Source organism: Microtus ochrogaster, unplaced genomic scaffold (assembly GCF_000317375.1).
Source record: "Microtus ochrogaster isolate Prairie Vole_2 unplaced genomic scaffold, MicOch1.0 UNK1, whole genome shotgun sequence".
In the NCBI taxonomy this organism is placed as follows: Eukaryota; Metazoa; Chordata; class Mammalia; order Rodentia; family Cricetidae; genus Microtus; species Microtus ochrogaster.
In genome coordinates, this window is record NW_004949099.1 from 38,492,549 (window position 1) to 38,511,714 (window position 19,166).

Genomic DNA, 19,166 nt, shown 5'->3' on the forward strand with positions numbered 1-19,166 from the left:
CTGTCCTGGGTCATGAAGAAAGTCTGGTTTGACTGTGACACTTAGTAGCTACTTATCCAGATGGCCTCTGAGACCCTCCCCACTGTCATAGCATGCCCTTTAAATACCACTAATCCCCGGGCCACTCAGCAGTGGGTGTGGGCCAGCTGCTAAGGTTCTCCACAGTTCTGCCTTCACTGAAGGTCCCAGCGCTAAATCCGACCTGACCCTACATTGGATTTCTGATGTCTCTGAGTGGCAGATGGGGCCTGGCTACCATAACCAAACTATCCACTTCAGGACCCCCTATTGTAACAGTAGGTAAAGATCCTGGGCCACCAGCTCTGCCCTGCTCATATCCGGCTTACCTTGACACTACCGTTCCCTGGACTTCCTGATTCTGTCCTGGGGTCCCCAGCAAGTCCTTCAAATATTGTGCTGTAGGGCTGGTGACTCTCACGGTCACTTTGTGGGGATCCACATTCCACAGCTTTTATTACACAAAGTCAGTTTGTCCTCTTTCTTGTCGCTTTTATGTGTAAGGTAACTTTGAAACAACTGGTCCACTTTCCCTTTTGTTCTAGAAAGAGTTATGCTGTGTAGCTCAGGTTGGCCTGGAACTCGTGTAGCTCAGGTTGGCCTGGAACTTGCATGGCTCAGATTGTCTTGGAACTTGTGTAGTCCAGGTTGGCCTGGAACTCACGTAGCCCAGGTTGGCCTGGAACTCATGTAGCTCAGGTTGGCCCGGAACTTGCGTAGCTCACGTTGGACTGGAACTTGAGTAGCTAAGGTTGGACTGGAACTCATGTAGTTTAGGTTGTCCTGGATCTTGTGTGGCTCAGGTTGGCCGGAACTTGTGATCATCCTGTTTTGGCCTCCCGAGAACTGGGACCATGTACCTCACTTTATCTGAATTTTGCTTCTATTTTCCTCAGACTTTCTTCTTTGTACGTCAAACTGACCTCATCTTCCTCCTTCTCTTCATTCTCCTCAAGTCTAAGTACTCCCTCATTCTTCATCCTTCTCTTGGGAAGAAGGGAGTTCTCATGCTCCCCAACATGGCTCGGGGTCCTTGTTTGATTTTCTTCTGCTGCTGTGTTCTGGGCGGGCACAGCCTGATAGGCAGTGACAGCGACCTGTGAGCATCGTATCGCATCTTTGAGAGCAAGGAAGAATTGCTGGTTCAGAGCTGTGTGGCCAGGGCACCTCCCCAGCTGCCCAGGGGCTTCCTGTGCATTTCCTAGCACCACCCCTAGCCACAGTTTCCCTGGCTCACTTGTTCCCAGACACCTTCCCTGAATCCCCGTTGGAGGGAGAGCCTGCAAGAAGGAAAGGCCCACAGGGAGTCCTTTTCTCTTCCTAGGAGGAAGGTGCCTTTGACACCTGATGAGGTTTCCTAGGAAACAGAGACAGAACATCTTTGTCCACCTGCACTGTGAGGTTGGGGATGTGAGGGAAGAATAGACCCGTGGGGAGGCAAGTTGTTGAAGGTCATCAGGGTCATGGGCATCTGGATGGAAGGAGAAGAGGTCCTTGACCTCATCACTGGCTCTGTTGGTATGTGTGTGTGCCTCAGGCTAGCCTAAGATGGATTTTGGTTTTGGATCCACAGCAAATGCCAAGGGACAGGAACGATCCTTGAGAAGGCTATCACACTGAAGCTTGATGCTGTTTGTCTTTTAAAAATCATTTTAATACGGGCATTTCCCAGCACATAGAAAAGCTAAAGTAATAGGATACACCTATGGTCCTGGATTGCCACTGATGTAACTCCTGTTGCCAGACAGTTATCTCTCTCTCTCTCTCTAATTTTTTTTTTAAAGATAGCATTTCTCTGTGTAGTTTTGTAGCCTATCCTGGAACTCTCTCTGTAGACCAGGCTGGCCTCGAACTCACAGAGATCCGCCTGCCTCTGCCTCCCCAGGGCTGAGATTAAAGGCATGTGCCATCACCACCTGGGAAGAGAGTACTCACTCTTTAGAAGGATTCTCAGGCTGAGAAGATGGCTCAGCAGTTAAGAGCCCATGTTGTGTTTGCAGAAGACATGTGCATACCCACCTCCCTGCCTCGAACTCTCACGCATATATGTAATTCAAAGAAAATCTTTAAAAAAAAATCTGTTTTCAGTAAAAGTGCAGAGCAGGCCAGACGTTCAGTTTCGAAACCTGTGACTGGGCTGAACAAGGAAAATTAGGAGATTGGAGCTGGCTGTGTTTTCTATTCTAGCATCATCCAGTAAAACCATGAGTTGAGCAGAGGAGGCTGGGGTCTCAGATCACGAAGGACAAGACACAGAACAGCGATGAGCGCATTCAGTTGACATAAAGCAGTTACTGGCTGTAGAGCTATTCGCTCTCCCTCTCTGCCTCCCCCCACTTCTCTGTCTCACTCTCCTGCATCATTATTTACTTGTTTGTTTGTTTGTTTACTCATGTGTGATGTGTGGAGGTCAGAGGACGTCTTATGGGGGTCAGTTCTTTGACACGTGGGTCTGGGGATCCATCTCAGGTTATCCAGTTTGGCTGCATACTTTACCGGCCGAGCCATCTCAATAGCTGTCTCTCCTGTTTTCTCAGAAGGTTGGGTGGACATCCTAGTTTCTGCTTGGTAGCATTTTGATTTGGACACCGGGTCGGTCAAACCTGGTGTAGAAGCTCAATTCAAGCGGATGATAGTTTATGTTTTCTTTATGAGTTTGGTACCTCTTTCATCCTGGCTGCGTTGCTGTGAGGCTCTGCAGAGCGGCCTGTTCAGGAGGTGAAGGGGCTCTGTCTTTAGCTTGCTTCACCAGTGGTCCTGACTATGGTGGCAACATCCCAGATCTGCAGACCTCTCCAAGTCTTCTGTGGGCATAACTCCACAGGCTTCCTTGATGGTTCTTTACTGAGGAGCTAGAGGTCACAGCCTCCATTCCTCTGGAGGATGAAGATGTATTCACTCATTCCCAAGGCTGGTCTTTCACCTGATTTTATGCCCTACTCTCTCTGAGGCATTTGACTTTTTGCTGGCTTCACTTAATTTCCTCCAATTTCTGTCTCTAGGGCTCCAGACTCAGGTTCTCTCTTGACCCTTCTGCTTCCTTTATCTGTTACACAGCCTGTTGTCTTTGAGTACCCAGACATGGTGTTTCTGCAGATCATCTCTGGATTGCTATGTTTTGAGAATAGATAATGCCTCGCTAATTTACTCTCTTCCATCCCAGCTTCCATTCCCATTGTCTCCATGTCTGCCCCTCACAGCCAGTCCACCGACAGAGACCTTTTTACCAGGCATTTGGCCATACTAACATCACTAGTGGAGATAGCAGTAGTTTATTGAGCCCCTGTTCAGTTCTCCCACACTATGTAAATTTCTCACAGGAAACCATGTGCAGTCAATCAGTGGGGCTTGAGATCCCATTTTGGACCAACCCATGTAGATTCTGGCCTGGTGTCTCCTAAGATAGCAGCACTGTGGGAAAGTACTGGGTGCCAGCGGCTGGCACCACTTGTCTTTGTGGCCAGACAACGTGGGTCTTAGTCTTACTCTGAGATGACAAACTTCTAGAAGTCCATTGAGGACTGTTCATCAGAACTTTCAGACAGAGAGTAAGATGAGGGAGTGGGCTTTTTGAGATTTTTGTTGCTCTTTTGTTGAGTGTTTTGGGAGTTTTTCCATGGAGATTACAGAGGCGATAGTAACAAATTTATTAATTTCGGGGGATACTTTTTGTTTTCCTTTCAGGGAACTTCCAAGATGGCAAGAGAGTGAGCCTGTCTGTGTATCTTGGAGAGTTTTTTGACATCCATTTGTTTGCCAATGGCACTGTCATGCAGGGGGACCGAAGGTAAGTCAGGACCTTTCCAACCAAAGGTGTCCGTTTGGATAGGACCCGGGGTCCTGTCTCAGACATTCCTCAGCCCATCCAAATTTAATGTAGGAAATGGGGCTCAGAGACGGGACTTATACACGCCCAAGGAAGTAAGTAGTGGGGCTGCCGAAGGCCAGGTCTCTGCAGCACTGGGCTAGGATCTTCGATCATTGGGCAGCGCTATCTGAAGCCTGTAACCCGGGGTTGGCTAGGAAGGCTGGCAAGATCCAGAAACCCAATGAGGTTGTCTTTTTTTCTCCAGCATCTCCATGCCCTATGCCTCTGAAGGGCTCTATCTAGAAACCGAGGCTGGGTACTACAAGCTTTCAAGTGAGGCCTACGGTTTTGTGGCCAGAATTGACGGTGATGGCAACTTCCAAGTCCTGATGTCAGACAGACACTTCAACAAGACCTGTGGGCTGTGTGGTGACTTTAACATTTTTGCTGAAGATGACTTTAGGATGCAGGAAGGTAAGCTATTGTTTGAAGTATCTATAGGGTTTTCAACCTGCTAACTTGATATCTGTTGACTCTTGTTCATAATCCATTGAATTTGTGTTTCATAATTTTGATTGTAAGCTTATCTTTATGCTGAATTTTCAATCTGCTATGAATTTCTGGTTCTCTGTCTCTCCCTTCTCTCTTTTTAATTTTTTTGAGACAGGGTTTCTCTTGGCAGTCCTGACTGTCCTGGAACTCACTCTGTAGACTAGACTGGTTTTGAATTCACAGAGACCTACCTGCATTTGCCTCCTGAATTCTGGGACCAAAGCCGTGTACCACCTGTGTCTGGCAGAATTACGGCTCTTTACAGAAGCATACACCTGAATCCCAAGCCTACGAGAGGCTTCCCCTTCCTTGATGTTTCCAGGGTAGACCTTTCTTCCCTCCTATCCCGAGCCCAGGTCAAAGAAATAAACTTTCATTTTTCTATTTTCCAGAGAAGATTGTTTTTCTTGTCAGAGAGCCTCCTTGAAGGGTCACACCTTCACGACAGGGTCTGGCTCCACCTCCCCCATTATCCAAGTTCAAGACCCTCCTTTGAAAAGATGGCTGCCTCAGTCTAGTTCTCGGACTTGTCTGTTCCCGTTCCCATTTTATCCTTGCTCTTCCCCTTCTCCTTCCCTCAATTTTCTTTCTCTATCTTGAGATTCTGTCTGCTTTTTATGAAGTTATTCGTGGCTTCAATAGAACATTTGTCTATTGTAGTGGCGTAGCTCAGACTCTTCTAAACTACTTTATTAGGAAAGGAGGTCTTAGTTCTTTCTTATTTTAGGGCACACACACACACACACACACACACAAACACCCCTTATGTATGCTTATATATATATGAGCATGCTATGGGAAAGAAAGTGATATTTGTTGGCAAAAGTCCAGTTTTTGATGCTATTTTTAGAACTATCCCCAGAAAGAGATTTATTCAATTCAGTTCTCAGTTCAGACCCAATACTATTTGTCCCCAAACAATTAACCTTGTTTCTGATTTCGGAGAGTCCTATCAGCTTGCTTTAGTTCTTGATTTCTGAGACCCTCCCCCTTAAACAGTAATATTTGTAATTCCATCTATTGGACACCTTTCTGCTTCACTTCATATTTAGCCATAAAGCACTATACAAAATCAGGGCTGAAAAAGATTTTTGAGGCCACCTAATCTGACTCTTCCTGTACAAATAAGGAGTTAGATGCCCAGGATGAAGGGAGGAGCCCCGATCTTAGACGGGTGGGAGGAACTTCCCATCCACATGAGATCTATTCTCTACCTCTTCCTTAAGATGTGATGTTAGTGGCTGGGTACCAAAGTGCACCTATCACAGCATCCAGTACCCAGTGGACACTGTGCAATTTTCAGTTCCCTCCATTGGGTTACCCTGGTCTATTAGTGTCCTCTGACTTCCAAGAAGTTACCACACACCAGGTGGCTCAGCGCCTCCAGTCCAGCCTTGGCAGGACAGTGTTCCCTCTTGCAAGCATGAGGGGAGGACTTGTTCCTTAGTTCTTCAGGTGCTGCGGCAGCCCTGGGCTTGCATCCGTGCCCTTCTGGTCTCTCCCCCATGCATGCCTGCATCTGATTTCCCTCTGCTTATCCACTGAGGATACACATGACTGCACATAGGACCCATGCAGGTGATCCCAGAGAAGCGCCTCCTCCCCAGACTTTTAGCTGAATCATTTAATTAGCTGTATAATATGTATAGAATATTAAAAATGAACACATCATTGAAGGGGAAATTTCTTTTCTGCTCATCTAACTCTAGATATCAACAGATCATAAAGGCCTCCCTTCTCTTTCTTTCTTTTTCTTTTTTTTTTTTTTTTTTGGTTTTTCGAGACAGGGTTTCTCTGTGGTTTTGGAGCCTGTCCTGGAACTAGCTCTGTAGACCAGGCTGGTCTCGAACTCACAGAGATCCGCCTGCCTCTGCCTCCCAAGTGCTGGGATTAAAGGCGTGCGCCACCACCGCCCGGCTCCCTTCTCTGTCTGTAGACAGTTTATTTGATTCCCATGTGCACTCCTTGACCCTGAATCGCCCTTCCAGCTCTGGCTGTGTAAGAGACCTACAGAAACAGCAGATAGGAACTACTGTCACAGTGAGTACTCAGCAAGGATGTCAGGCAGTAGGGACCTTTGTGCAGGCTGTGGAGGTCTTTGAGTCTCCTATGGTAACCGACAATAGCGCGAATGTTCCAAACACAGAAGCCCTGGGTATTATTGGAAGCGCCTGGAAGATGCAGTGACCAGGGGTCTTAGAACTTGCATCACATCCTTATCTTCACTCCACACAAATGTTCTGAGCCTCCAGAATTCACTGTTTCAGAAGGCAGAGCCACGCACATATCCGTGCCCTTCATTAAGGGGCTCACAGTTGAATACTAGCACAAAGGTCAAAGACGGGGAAAGGAACCCAAAGAAAGATAAGAGTTTTTCTGGAGAGTTGCCTGGGGTGCCGAACTCGGAGAAGGGCACACCCCACAAGGCTGGATTGGGGAAGGAAGGAGAGCTGGTTCAAAAAAGCTGGTTGTTCTTGGGCTCTGTTTCCAGGAATGAGTGGAGACAGTCAAAATGATAAGAATGTGCTTGTCTCTAGGCCAAAATATCTGAGCCCGATAAGAAAGAGAAGGAAGAATCTGTTTTGGGCTCATACTCACAGTTTCAGGGATTTCAGTCCACAGTCCCCGGTTCCATTAATTCAGGGCCTTGTGCCAAGGTGGGACATCATGGCAAGTGGCTGGGGCAGTTTCTGGGGATCTAGAGAGAGGCTCTGAAGGCATCTCCGGTGTGCTGGGCCCCGGGTGGTCTGAATGCTTGGCCTGCCCATCAGGAACATATAGAGGAGCCTGCTTCATGGCAGACAGAAAGCAGAGTGAAGAAACACAGGGACAAGTCAGGGCAAGGACACATTCTAAGTAAGCCACTTTCTCCAACTAGGCTAGGCTTCCATCTCCCAAATGTCCCCTGTAAACGGACATTTCCTGTTCAAACAGCCTGCTCCCAAAAAAACCACTCAGAGACTTAATATAAATTATAAACGCTCTACTAATAGCGCAGGCTTATTAGTAACCAGTTCTTACATTTTAATTTAACCCATATTCCTTGTTTACACTCTGCCACGTGATGCATGTCCATCTCCTGCTCCCTCTGCATCTGGTAGCGACTCCTCTCACTCTGCCTTTCTTTTTCCCAGAATTCTCTCTATATCAGGTTGTCTTGCCCAATCTCTCCCTGCCCAGCTATGGGCCAATCAGCTTTTTTTTTTTTATTAACCAATGAGAGCAATACATATTCACAGCTTATAGAAGGATTATTCCACAGCACTCCCCCTCACAGTACCAATAGTTTAGGACCAAGTCTTGATCACGTGAGCTAGGAGGGGGCCATTTTATACCGGAGCCATGACAAAGGAGGAGAAGAGTGGTCGGTAGAAAGGGGGAAGGGCACTTTAAGGCATGGTGAAGTGAGGCTGGATGGCATCACTGGCTCCATCTTTCTTTTAAAATATTTTAAACATTAAATTCACTCAACGACTGTTTCTGAGAATTGCATCAGTTCTGCTCTCTCTCCCCTCCTTTTGTGTGTCTTCTGCTCTCTTCCTCCTATGACTTCTTTATTGTTATACACACATGCACACACACATCCCTCCTGATGAATCCATTTAGTGTTGCCTTTATATGTATTTGTTCAGGGCTGACCCCTTATGACTGAAGAGCCCACTGGGGGCTCATTCCCAGAGGAGACTGATTCTCCCTCTCCCGTCAGTCATTAATTGTCCCTAGAATTTCACCTAGGGACGGGGCCTTGTCAGAGTTCCCCTCATCTATGTTGGCATGTCACTGGTGGTGTCGCTGTGCTGGTTTTGTCCAGGCAGTCATGTTTTTGACATCTCATGGGTGCAGCTTCTCTGTCATGTATAGAAGACACCATGCCTCGGCAGACTTCCTGGGTCTCTGGTTTTTCAAATCTTTCTGCTCCTCTTCTGTGAGGTTATCTGAGCCTTAGGTGTAGGGGTTGTCTTGTAGGGGTATCAGCTGGGGTTGGGCACGCCATGGTCGGCTGTCCTCTACATTTGGACCAGCTGTGGATTTCTGCAATGATCTCTGTGTATTGCACACAGAACTTCTCCCATGACATCCTCATCCTCTTTCATGTCACCCGCTTCATTGTATCTTTCCCTCGGTCCCTAAGCACTTGCTGAGCTCCACTGCCCGTGCCCCGCGGTGTGATGCTGAGTACTGTATGACATGCTTGTGGTCCCATATAGCAGGAGTTTGATTCAGGTAACAACTGACCGATAGCTGTCACACAGAAGTCCTGGTTACCAGGCTGAACTGAAGCATCATTTCTTGGGAACTTTTCTCCGTAGGGGCCTTGACCTCTGACCCCTATGACTTTGCCAACTCCTGGGCCCTGAGCAGTGGGGAGCAGCGGTGTAAACGGGCATCTCCTCCCAGCAGCCACTGCAACAGTTCTTCTGGGGACATGCAGAAGGTGGGTACAGCTTATCCTGGATGTGGTCTGGATGGTGTGTGGCTCCTGGAATTAAGCAAGGAACTTGGGCTCATGGTCCCTTTTCTCTCTTCAGGGGTTGGGTGGGAAATGGGTCTCTCTGCCTGTTCCATATGGGGTGCTCATGGGTCTTTTTTAATTGAAAACTTATTTTGGCTAGAATTTTTATCTAATTCTAATATTTTCCTTGGCCTTGTACTTTCTTTAAAAAATGGGTGGGTGTGGTCAGTATCTCCACTCCTTTGTGTAGCAATAACAAAATACATGATGCCAGACAATGGAAATTATTATAGTCCTGGAAGCTGGGTCCAGGATGAAAGTGCTGATATCTGTTATCTGGTAAGGATGCTCCCTCTGTCCCAATCTTATATTGCTTAAAAGCAAAGGAAAAAAGTACTGCCTGAATTAATCTTCCGACAAAAGGGTTACCCACATCCCTCTACCTGTGAAAGTATTACCTACATCACTCCATCTACAAAAGGGTTACCCACATCCCTCTACCTGTGAAAGGACTGCCCACATCATTCAAAAAGATTGTCCACATCCTTCTGCCTGCAACAGGATTGCCCACGTCACCCTACCTGTGAAAGTGTTGCTGACATGGCTCTACCGCAGCAGAATTGCCCATATCCCTCTACCTGCAAGCCCTTGTACCCTTTCCTTCTTCAGGAGCTAGAGGTCACAAGGTTCCTAAGGTTCCTTTTAGTTCTTAAATTCTTTATTGTGTATGTGGATTATGTCAAATTATAGTAGTTAATAGGTCTCTAAAATATTCAGTGTGTGTGGGACATATACTTTAGGTGATGCTAGTTAGAGCTTTGTAATGATCACCCTAAGAATAAGCCAGAATTCTTCACTAGTAGAAACCCCACTCCCCCAAATCTGCACATAAGTAAGTGAATCCACCTCTTCAACGTTAGGAACACCACCAACAAGAGACAGTCACACACACCAGCTGAGCATGAGAACGCTTCACCGATAGCTGGTCACTCATCAAATGGACCTTTGATATTTCTCTGTAGCTTTGGTGCCCATCCCGGAACTAGCTCTTGTGGACCAGGCTGGCCTCGAACTCCCAGAGATCCGCCTGCCTCTGCCTCCTGAGTGCTGGGATTAAAGGCGTGTGCCACCACCCCTGGTGTGGCCTAAACCCTTAAATAGACAAGGTTCAACTTGCCAACAGAGACACCTTAAAAGCCTTTTCCCCTTGCGTTTCCGATGCTTCAGTGGCACAGACCCTCTGGGTAGTCACCTGGCTCATGGCTAGGGACGCTAAGAAGGCAGATTGAGCTCCAACACCAAGAGGAATGTACTTTGCACAGAAGCGGGGCTTCCTCCCCCCTCCCCCGGTTTGAAATGTCTAATGTTTGCCCTTAACGGGCTGACCCCTTGAGACCTCTCACCCGTGGCTGGGGGTGTGCTGGTCAGTTTTTCTCAGTGGCGGAAACTAGAGTCCCCCAGAAAAGGGAACCTTAATTGAAGAATCGCCTCCATCCTATTGGCCTGTGGGCTTGTTTGTGGGGCATTTTTTGCCTTGATAGCTGATGGGAGGGCCCAGCGCCTGTAGTTAGTGGTGCCACTCCCTAGGCAGATGGCCTGGATTGTACAAGAAAGCAAGATAAGCGAGTCAGGAAAGAAGCCGGCAAATGGTGTTCCTCCCATGATAGGTGTTCCTCCATGATCGCCTGCCTCCAGGTTGCTGCCTCGACTTTCCTTGATGACGGGCTATAACCTGTAAGCTAAAATAAACCCTTTCCTCCCCATGTTGCCTTTGGTTACCACAGAAACAGAGAAGCAAACATTCTGGCATTGTGCTGACAGAGGGGTATGAGTCAGGCCTTATTCTTTGAAATCCGTGCTTTTTCGTTCTTCAACCCTCTGTTCCCACACATGTGAAACAGGCTCAGGAATGGGACCTACCAGGTCACTGGAAAATACTAAGAGGAAGGTCGCTTGCATGGGTGTTGACCCCAGTAGTGCTCCACTGTATGAGTGATAACGATGACAACAGTGACAATGTAACATCTGGTAGTCTCCTGTTGTCTTGTGTGTCCCACAGGAGTGACATGCTTTGAGAGTATGGGTGGTGAGCACAGCCCCGGCAATCGCAGAAGCCTAAGACCCCTCCTCCCAGTTATAAATGGTTTCTTCCTGGGTAGTTGAACACAGCTCCACAAGGTTAGGAGGAAAATGAGATCCCAGCACACTGATAACATCCAAATAGGAAAGTGACGGAGGAAAGCCTTCGTCTAGTGATTACTGGTCACCCAGACAAATTTCAGAAGAAATTCATTCAAGGTCCTATGCAAGAAAGAGCTTTCTAATTTCCCCTTTTGTATTTTTAAACTTAGAGTTCCATGGTTGGCTGCTGGCTCCCCATCTCCCTTCCTTCAAGGCAGTTCTGAGAGCGACTGGTCCCCAGGGTGTATTTTGTTTGTGTAACTTTGCAAATACAGGCCAGTGTACAGCAAGGGGTTGACAGATGGTCCCCACGCTCAGAGTACCAAGGAACAATCCCACTTATACGGCATTAGTGGGAGGTGCAGACAGACTTTTCCTGGAGAGAACCTGATACTGAGGTTGAGTTGGGGTGGGGAAGACTGAGTGCTTTGTTCACGGAAGACAAAGGTGTGTGTAGTGTAGAAGCAACTTCGCTCTTCTCTGGGGACACTGTTTTAAGGCTCCAGCTGCTTGTTGCTACTCATTTTGTCCCCCAGGTGCACTAGGTCCTTGTTAACCAGTGTCCTGGGAACAGCTTAAGAAATTGAGTACTTGGTTCTTCGTTCAAGACCGAGGCTCCAAACACACACCTAATCTCTCTGAGGCATGAACCCCTTCAAGGCCAGCACACTGTTTCAGGTTGTTTACCCGGAGAACTGAACTCTGCCCTTAGCCAATCAGAACGTGTTTGCCCGCAACTGGGGTTCTGTCATTGGCTGGGCAGTGACTCATCTCCTGGGAGGGGATTAGTATCATCTTTTGTACTATTTTGTCTTCTTATTCCCACTGGGCTCCAGGCTCAGCAATTGGGTCTGGCAACCTGGCATCTGTCACCAGCAGTTGCCCTTTGGTTCAAGCTCCAGTTGGAATGAGAGAGGTCTGGAAGAGGCTGCCCTGGCCTATAACTCCGAGGCTGGGCAGCTTTTGGAATCTGTCACCTTCATTTCTTCTGCTTTTGGCCTTTCCAAAGTTGAGCTTGAGAGTCAGCCCTTTCAGAGAGCCTGGTCATGTTACTTATTCCTTAGGGAGGAATGTTGTACCAACAGACCTGGTGCCTCTCTCTGCTGGGACTGATAATGGCTTGTTGGATTGTGTGCAATTTTGCAGGTTCTCCTTTTCTTTTCTTTTCCCAGCTGAGTCTGGAGCCCAGGCCATAAATGTTCAGATATGTGATGTTCATTTGCTTATGGTTACCACATGACGCACATTTTAGAAAGATCCTTAATTAGCCTTTCTCCTTCTGGAAAATCCAGTCTGGGGAGCATGGGGGAAAAGCTGAGCATCATAAGGGAATGGTGGTCTTGGCTCTGTGTCTTGTCTATAGTTTGGAGTCCAAAGCCACATAGGGCTGCTGTTAGCCTACAGAGTGGCCTTGCTAGCTATGAAAAACACACCCCCTTCCCAAGATAATCTTCTGTCACCTGATGGAGATGGGCCACAGTGACCATGACCTCTGTACATCATATAATACACAGACACACGGGTGATGACCATGCCTACCACGTAAATGTTACCCACTTGGCATGTTGCTACTGGACATGATTCAGCCTGCAGCACGGCACTTGGTGGCCTTGGCCTGGCCTGGGAGAGCCAGTCTCCATCATCACCATCCTCAGGTCACATTCCCCAGTGTAATAAGACTGGCTCCTGCCTTTGAGGCTGTTGACAAGAGTGTGAGGATTCTTCCATGCTTAGCATTAAAATATTTCCATATAATTGCTCAGAGTTAGTCCTCAAGATGACTTGCTGTTATCGGGAAGCCTGAGTGTGCTGGTTTTCACTTGACCCATGGCAGGGGGATAATCCAGTGGCAGTAGGGAAAAATCCAGCAGCAGCAGCAGCATCCTCAGATGGGGCAGGAGCAGAAGAAATGTCTTTTCATCAAAGTTAGGAATCCCAAGTCCCCACACACTCAAGGGTTGGATGAGATTCTCAAAGCTCCTTGTCCATTGCATGAAGCTTCCCGGAAAACAGCAGCTAGATAGGCAGAGCAGGCTGTGATCTTGGTTTGGGAAGTCAAGGCCTCTGATGGGCCTCACTAGGGTCTTTCTGGCCATCTCACACAACTCAACTCTAGCAAGCTCCCCGGCTTCTCGAGAGAGCTCTCCTGTCATTTTCTGCTCACGTGCACACTCCGCATGTCCTTCAATGTCCTCGAATGCTGGAGTTGCAGGACCCTCCCAGTACAGTTGCTCTGGGTTGATGTGTGAGTCCCTGCTCCATAGTGCTTCGATTCACTGCCTAACAACCCTAGATTTCCCGCTCTCTTTTCAACTCGGGATTTGATGTTTATTATGGAAGTGCATGCCATTTTCTCCTGCTGCGTATGACTTGCCTTTCCACCACCCTCCATTCCAGAGAACGTTCTTTGTCTCTGAGACAACGTTCCCCTGTTGCTCCCCTGGTCCTCAGGAAGTCACCTGTCTTGTGGGCTAATATTTGTTAAGCTGTTGATGACTTTGAACAACCACAGCACCTCTCCTCAATAGCCCAGGGAAGCACACGAAGTACCCATCCTGTTGGTGACAAAGCAGCTCACTCTTCATGTCCTCATGACACGATTGTTTATTTGTGAAGGGTGTGTGGTCAGTTTCTGCTCTGTCTGCTCAGAGGGAGCCGGATGGGGAACCGACAGGTGTGTGTGGAGGGTGATTTCATCAAGGAGTTCGGTCTGGAGTAGGCTCTTGGCAGTTGGGAACAGCCATTCCTTTTCTTGACTGGGATTCAAAGTTATTCATTAAAAATTATTGGATGTGTGTGGGTGTTTTGCCTGCATGTATGTTGGTTTACCACTCACGTGCCTGGTGTCTCATGAGGCCAGCAGGTTGTCAGATTTCTTGAAACTGGAGTCACAGACGGTTGTGAGCCATCATGTGGGCACTGAAAGGGGAAGCTGAGCCTGGGTCCTTTGGAAGATCTTAACTGATGAACCTTCTCTCCAGCTCCAATTCAGAGAGAGTTGTACAGGGAGACTTTGGCCCATAGAAGTCAGCAAACACAAGGAGCCAAGTATAGGTTAGTTGCTAAACGACAGCACCTTGAGGTAGTTTTACAGATAGGGTATCCACTCCCTGTGCCTTGTTGCATGGGTTTGAACACAAGCATCCATGGGTGTTTTCCCTTGGCAAGATGAGATCTTTCTTAAGTCTTTCCTGAGACACCAAAAGGCTAAGCACAGAGTGAGGTTAATACAGAGGACACACAGGAGCAGGAGGGAGTCTTGGGCTCGCTTCCTCCTTCAAGTCCTCACGTGGTTCTTTCCCTCCTCAGCCTCTCTGTGTCCCCCATTAGAGAACTTCCTCTACTGAGCACTCAAGTAAGAGAACCCTTTCCTTTTCTTCGTATGTGTCCACCTAAGAGCAGCTCAGGAGAGAAGCTAAGTGGTTGTGGTGACAATGACAACTCTGGTGATCTATAATGGTCTAGCCTTACAGTCGAGCCTCAGCTCAGGAGAGGAGCTAAGTGATTGTGGTGACAATGATGACCCTGGTGATCATCTAGATGGTCTAGCCTTACAGCCGAGCCTCAGCAGCTGCTACGAGTTTTCAGAGATCTCCTTTGGGTTGGTTGGTGCTTTGCTTTTTGGGTAATTTGACATTACCCCAATTTTAAGAGAGTTGAATAAAATCCTAGCATCACTTCCCACCCAAATACAACAAACCATAATAGCCATAACAAAATACGGGCATTCTGCATCCATGGGTTCCATGTCTGTGGATTCAACCAACTGCAGACCAATAGCATCCGTCTGGACACGTGGGGTTTTTCTTCTCATTCCTTGATGATATGCTATGACAGCCCTTTCCCAGCACTGGAATCAGAGTTAGCAGTGCAAGTCACTTAGACGGTGTTGGAAGCGTGCTGCAGAGATGTGAGGGCTCCATCAGAGACTTGAGCGTTCATGGATTTTGATATGAGAGGATGGTTCTAGAAGCAGTTTCCTAGGGACACTGAAGGGTGAGTGTATTTCTCATGTGTTCCCTTCCTTTGTCCTCTCCCTAGTGAGGACCAGCATGGGTGAGGAATGGGATAGTACCCACCCGCACACACTCACTGAGATGTTGGTATGGCATGGGCAATGCTGAAATTGTACCAGGCAGAGATCCAGGGACCAGACACAAGAGAACCTAACCCATCACAAAGGACAAGAGCAGCACTGTTGGAGTCAGTAGGTGACCAACTGCTTGATGGATGGGAAGCCACGGGGCAGCAGCCACGGGGCAGCAGCCACGGGGCAGCTCCGGTGATTTGACTCCTGACACAGAGCTGCTGATTTCTCTCGCTGTGTATGGGATGTGTAGACTGGTTCAGATTGGACCTGTTATTTAAGAGCTTGGGCAGATTCTAAACTGCAAACCAGGGAACAAGGCTGTAAGCAACAGTTTCTAGAGGGAAGCCACACCTCCCACGGACTCTTGTATGAGACTGACCGAGTGGTCGTGGGGAGGTGGGAATGTTGCAGGTCCAGCGCTCGACCACACTTTGTCCTGGACTTTCTTCAGCTCTCTAAAGAGTCGTTTCTGGCCTACCTCTTTCATCCTTGTGATTGACGTATGAACCTTTCGGAATGCGTTGACTTAGTAGGTCACCAGCTTCCACCGACCAAAAGGCTAGGAGTGTTGGCAGAGCGTCTGAGACTTAGAGGAGAGACTTCCTCACTTGCTTTAATCCTCCTGCCTAGTGTTTCCACCAGTGCATGGGAAAAGTGTCTTCATGTATGACTTTCCTTGTTCTGTTACTGTACTAATAGTTCGGTGAAACCATCGCCACATTGGAACGTGGAATTTGAAGTAACTAGAATCTGTGTTCCTGGGCCATGATCATTCATCTTTGGCTTGAGAATAAACTTTCTTATCCCTAATTTATTAAAGTTAGAGTTACGTTTCCTACATTGTCAATGACACTCTTCTCCCAGAAGACAGAGTCTTGCTGATCCTGGAGAGCTACTCATATGCTCCCAAGAAACCAGGGCAGGGTGAGAAGGACCTAGGGAGGCCTCTGTAGACACAGACATTTCTACTATGTTGAATCTAGTCACCCTGCTTATTACGAGCATCCCATCCAGCCATCTTCAGGAGAGGAATCTCTAGGAACCCCATCTGTTTGACAGGTATGAACCAGGCTCAAGATCTGAATCTTGACCATGAGTTAGTAGCTTGGAATGTGGATAGAAATACCAAGGTAGCCAGCAGTTACAAATTGAATCAGTGACCTCCCTTTCCCCATTCATCCTGCTGGCTGACCAATGGGAAACAGTCTTCTGCCCTGAGTGAATTCTTGAGCCCACTGCTTTGGACCAGTTTAGGCTCTAGATGCCTCCTCCATATGGGGCAGCTTCACGCCGCCACCCACTCTGGAGCTGGAAAGATCAGGGCCAGACATCACGCCCTCCTTTCTGTATTCTCTTCAGGCCTTTGGAATGCTCATGCCACACCCCTTCTCCTTTGTCAGCTGTTTGAGATGAAACAATAGCATAGCTCTGGACCTCTGGCTCTTGCTTTTTCTCCTGCTTTGCCTTCACCCCCCTGGGGAGAGACTCTTGCTTTCTCTTCCTTGCCCTAGATGGGGCCTAACGTCCCCAGGGAAGAGGCCTGGTCTCTTCTGATGAACGGAAAATGGGATTAAGATGGGCCACAATTGGGTCTGCACACCCGCCCAGGAGGGTGAAGTCATGGATTGATGGAGTTGGGGCTGCAGTTCTCTGCCAGTTTCTGGCACCACCGACAGGAGATGAAAAAAGACAGAAGTGGCTGGTGCCGGGCACTGGAGCCAGAAGATGCTGGAAGTGCGAATTAGCTGACCCTTATTTTGTGTCCCTGCCAGAATGGTTTTGCAGAGAGCCAAAGTGAAGTCTGTGCATACAACTGGCGAGTGGTAATGGTTGTGAGCACTTGCTAGCCATTTCTGCTTGAGTTCATTTAATTTTGTTTTTCAGCAACGGTCTGATGTAGGTATTTTTACCTGGGTAGATCCAGCCATGAGTGACAGGACATTTAAGGTAACAATGGCCTGTAGTTAGTGTATTTCTCTCTCTTGTGCAGCTCAGGGCAGGATGTGCAGGGCCGGGCCAGAGTCCTGTTATGCTGGCATCTGGGTCCTTCTGTCTCATTTCTCAGTGCCTTCAGGATGGAGCTTGTACTCATGACCCAAGATGTCATCTCAAGCTCCAGGCACCACCGTCACGTGCCAGCAGCGGAATTAGAAGGGACAGGAAAGGAGGACTTTCCTGGAAGATGCAAGGTACCTTCCTGCGTCTGTCCTGCTGTTACTCCCAATGGCAAGAATAAGACCACTACCACAATTTGAGCCATATTTGAAGCAAGCTTGATTTTCATTGGTATGTGCCCAAAAGCTGGCTAGCAACTGCCTTCTAAGACAGGTTAAAGAGAGTAGCCCCAGGGCTGGAGAGATGGCTCAGTGGTTAAGAGCATTGCCTGCTCTTCCAAAGGTCCTGAGTTCAATTCCCGGCAACCACATGGTGGCTCACAACCATCTGTAATGAGATCTGGTTCCCTCTTCGGGCCTGCAGACATACACACAGACAGAATATTATATACATAATAAATAAATAAATATTTAAAAAGAGAGAGAGAGAGAGTAGCCCCAAACTCATCTCTTGGGCTCCTTTCAAGGAGTGAAATCACAAGTAGTTTCACAGAAGGGAGACAGAAAGGGGCAATAAGGAAATAAAAAAAGTCTTTTAGGAAACATCTGGTTACTCACCATGTGGTTAGGCATGGGTCAGAGAAGGTCAGGGAGAATAAGGGAATTCTCAGAAACAATTCAAGGTTACAGGTTGTGGAAGGTCAGGTTCTGGGAAACAGAGAATACCTCAGTTCTCACAGTAAAAGCACAGGGTAATGGCTGCCTTCAAAATGGAGTCAGGCAGGCTCCTCTCCTTGGGGCACAGCTGAGTGTGCTGGGGCTGCCCTGGGAAGCAGACAAGTGAGAACATGGAATCTCCATTCCTGGTAACTGCACCCAAGTGGAAGCTGAAAGTTGAGAGTTATAACTAAGGGGGAAGAGAAGCAGACATGGGTCACACACAGTCTTTTCCTACAGTTTCTCATGCAGTGGAAGAAATGACAATATCAATAAGTGGGATAGATTTATTAAAGTCACACCCTTTGAAAGGAATGGGTTGGGGTCCTAGCCCACCTATGCTTCTAGAACCCCTGCATTTACCGTTCTGCCTTCTAACCCTTTGATGACCAGATCTCTTACACAGAATGGCATACCAGCTCATTACAGTCTGCCCCATCTTCTTGTATGCTTCATTTTATCTAAAAATTACTGTTATTGTGTTACTTTTAAAAGATGCATTTATTTATTTTTAAATTGTGTGTGTGTGTGTGTGTGTGTGTGTGTATCCACTGTGTGTATGTAGCAGCCTTAGAGTCCTAGAGAGGTCACTGGATCCCCCTGGAACTGGAAGGTGGTTGTAAGTTGCTGTGTGGATGCTGGGAACTGATTTCAGGTTCTTTGGAAGAGCAGTAAGTGTTCATAACTATGGAGCCAGTTCTCCAGCCTCTGTGGTTGTTGTTGTTTGTGTGTGCACACGTGTGTGTGTGTGTAAGAGAGAGAGAGGGAGAGAGAGAGAGAGAGAGAGAGAGAGAGAGAGAGAGAGAGAGAGAGAGAGAGAAGCAATGTCTATGCGTGGCTCATGTGCCACAGTACACACATGGAGGATCAGAGGACACCTGAGCAATCAGATCTGTCCTCCACCTTGATGTGGGTTCTGGGACTCAAGCTCAGGTCATCAGCTTGGCCCCTCTTATAAACTTTAAATTATTGCACATTATTCTCATGCTTAATACGTTATAAATGCTATGTAGATAAAGGTCATACCATATTGGATAGTGAAAATAGAGAATAATGAAAAGGAAAAAAAAGTAGATACATGTTCAGTATGCATGCAACCCCTTGCCCTGAATATTCTAAATTTTTGTTTGAATCTGTGACCATGAAATCCTTGACTCACTATAACCTGTGGTTTGATGACAAGTGCCTGAGTTATGGAGTATAGTCAGGCCTTGAGCCTGGTTACTGCATCACTGACTAGTACAAGTTAGGCCTCAAGTCTGGTTACCCCATCACTGGTACAGTGGTTCTCAA

The 19,166-nt window shown here is 47.6% G+C and overlaps 1 protein-coding gene across 1 annotated transcript in view; it reads left to right on the forward strand.

The window, feature by feature from the left end:
• The window catches only part of Vwf (von Willebrand factor), a 147,916-nt gene that overhangs the window by 18,124 nt on the left and 110,626 nt on the right, over nucleotides 1-19,166 (forward strand). Inside the window, exons 4-6 of the mRNA XM_005365251.2 lie at nucleotides 3,703-3,805; nucleotides 4,092-4,300; nucleotides 8,689-8,813. Coding sequence (XP_005365308.1) covers nucleotides 3,703-3,805; nucleotides 4,092-4,300; nucleotides 8,689-8,813 — 437 coding nt within the window. The remainder of the gene's footprint in view (nucleotides 1-3,702; nucleotides 3,806-4,091; nucleotides 4,301-8,688; nucleotides 8,814-19,166) is intronic.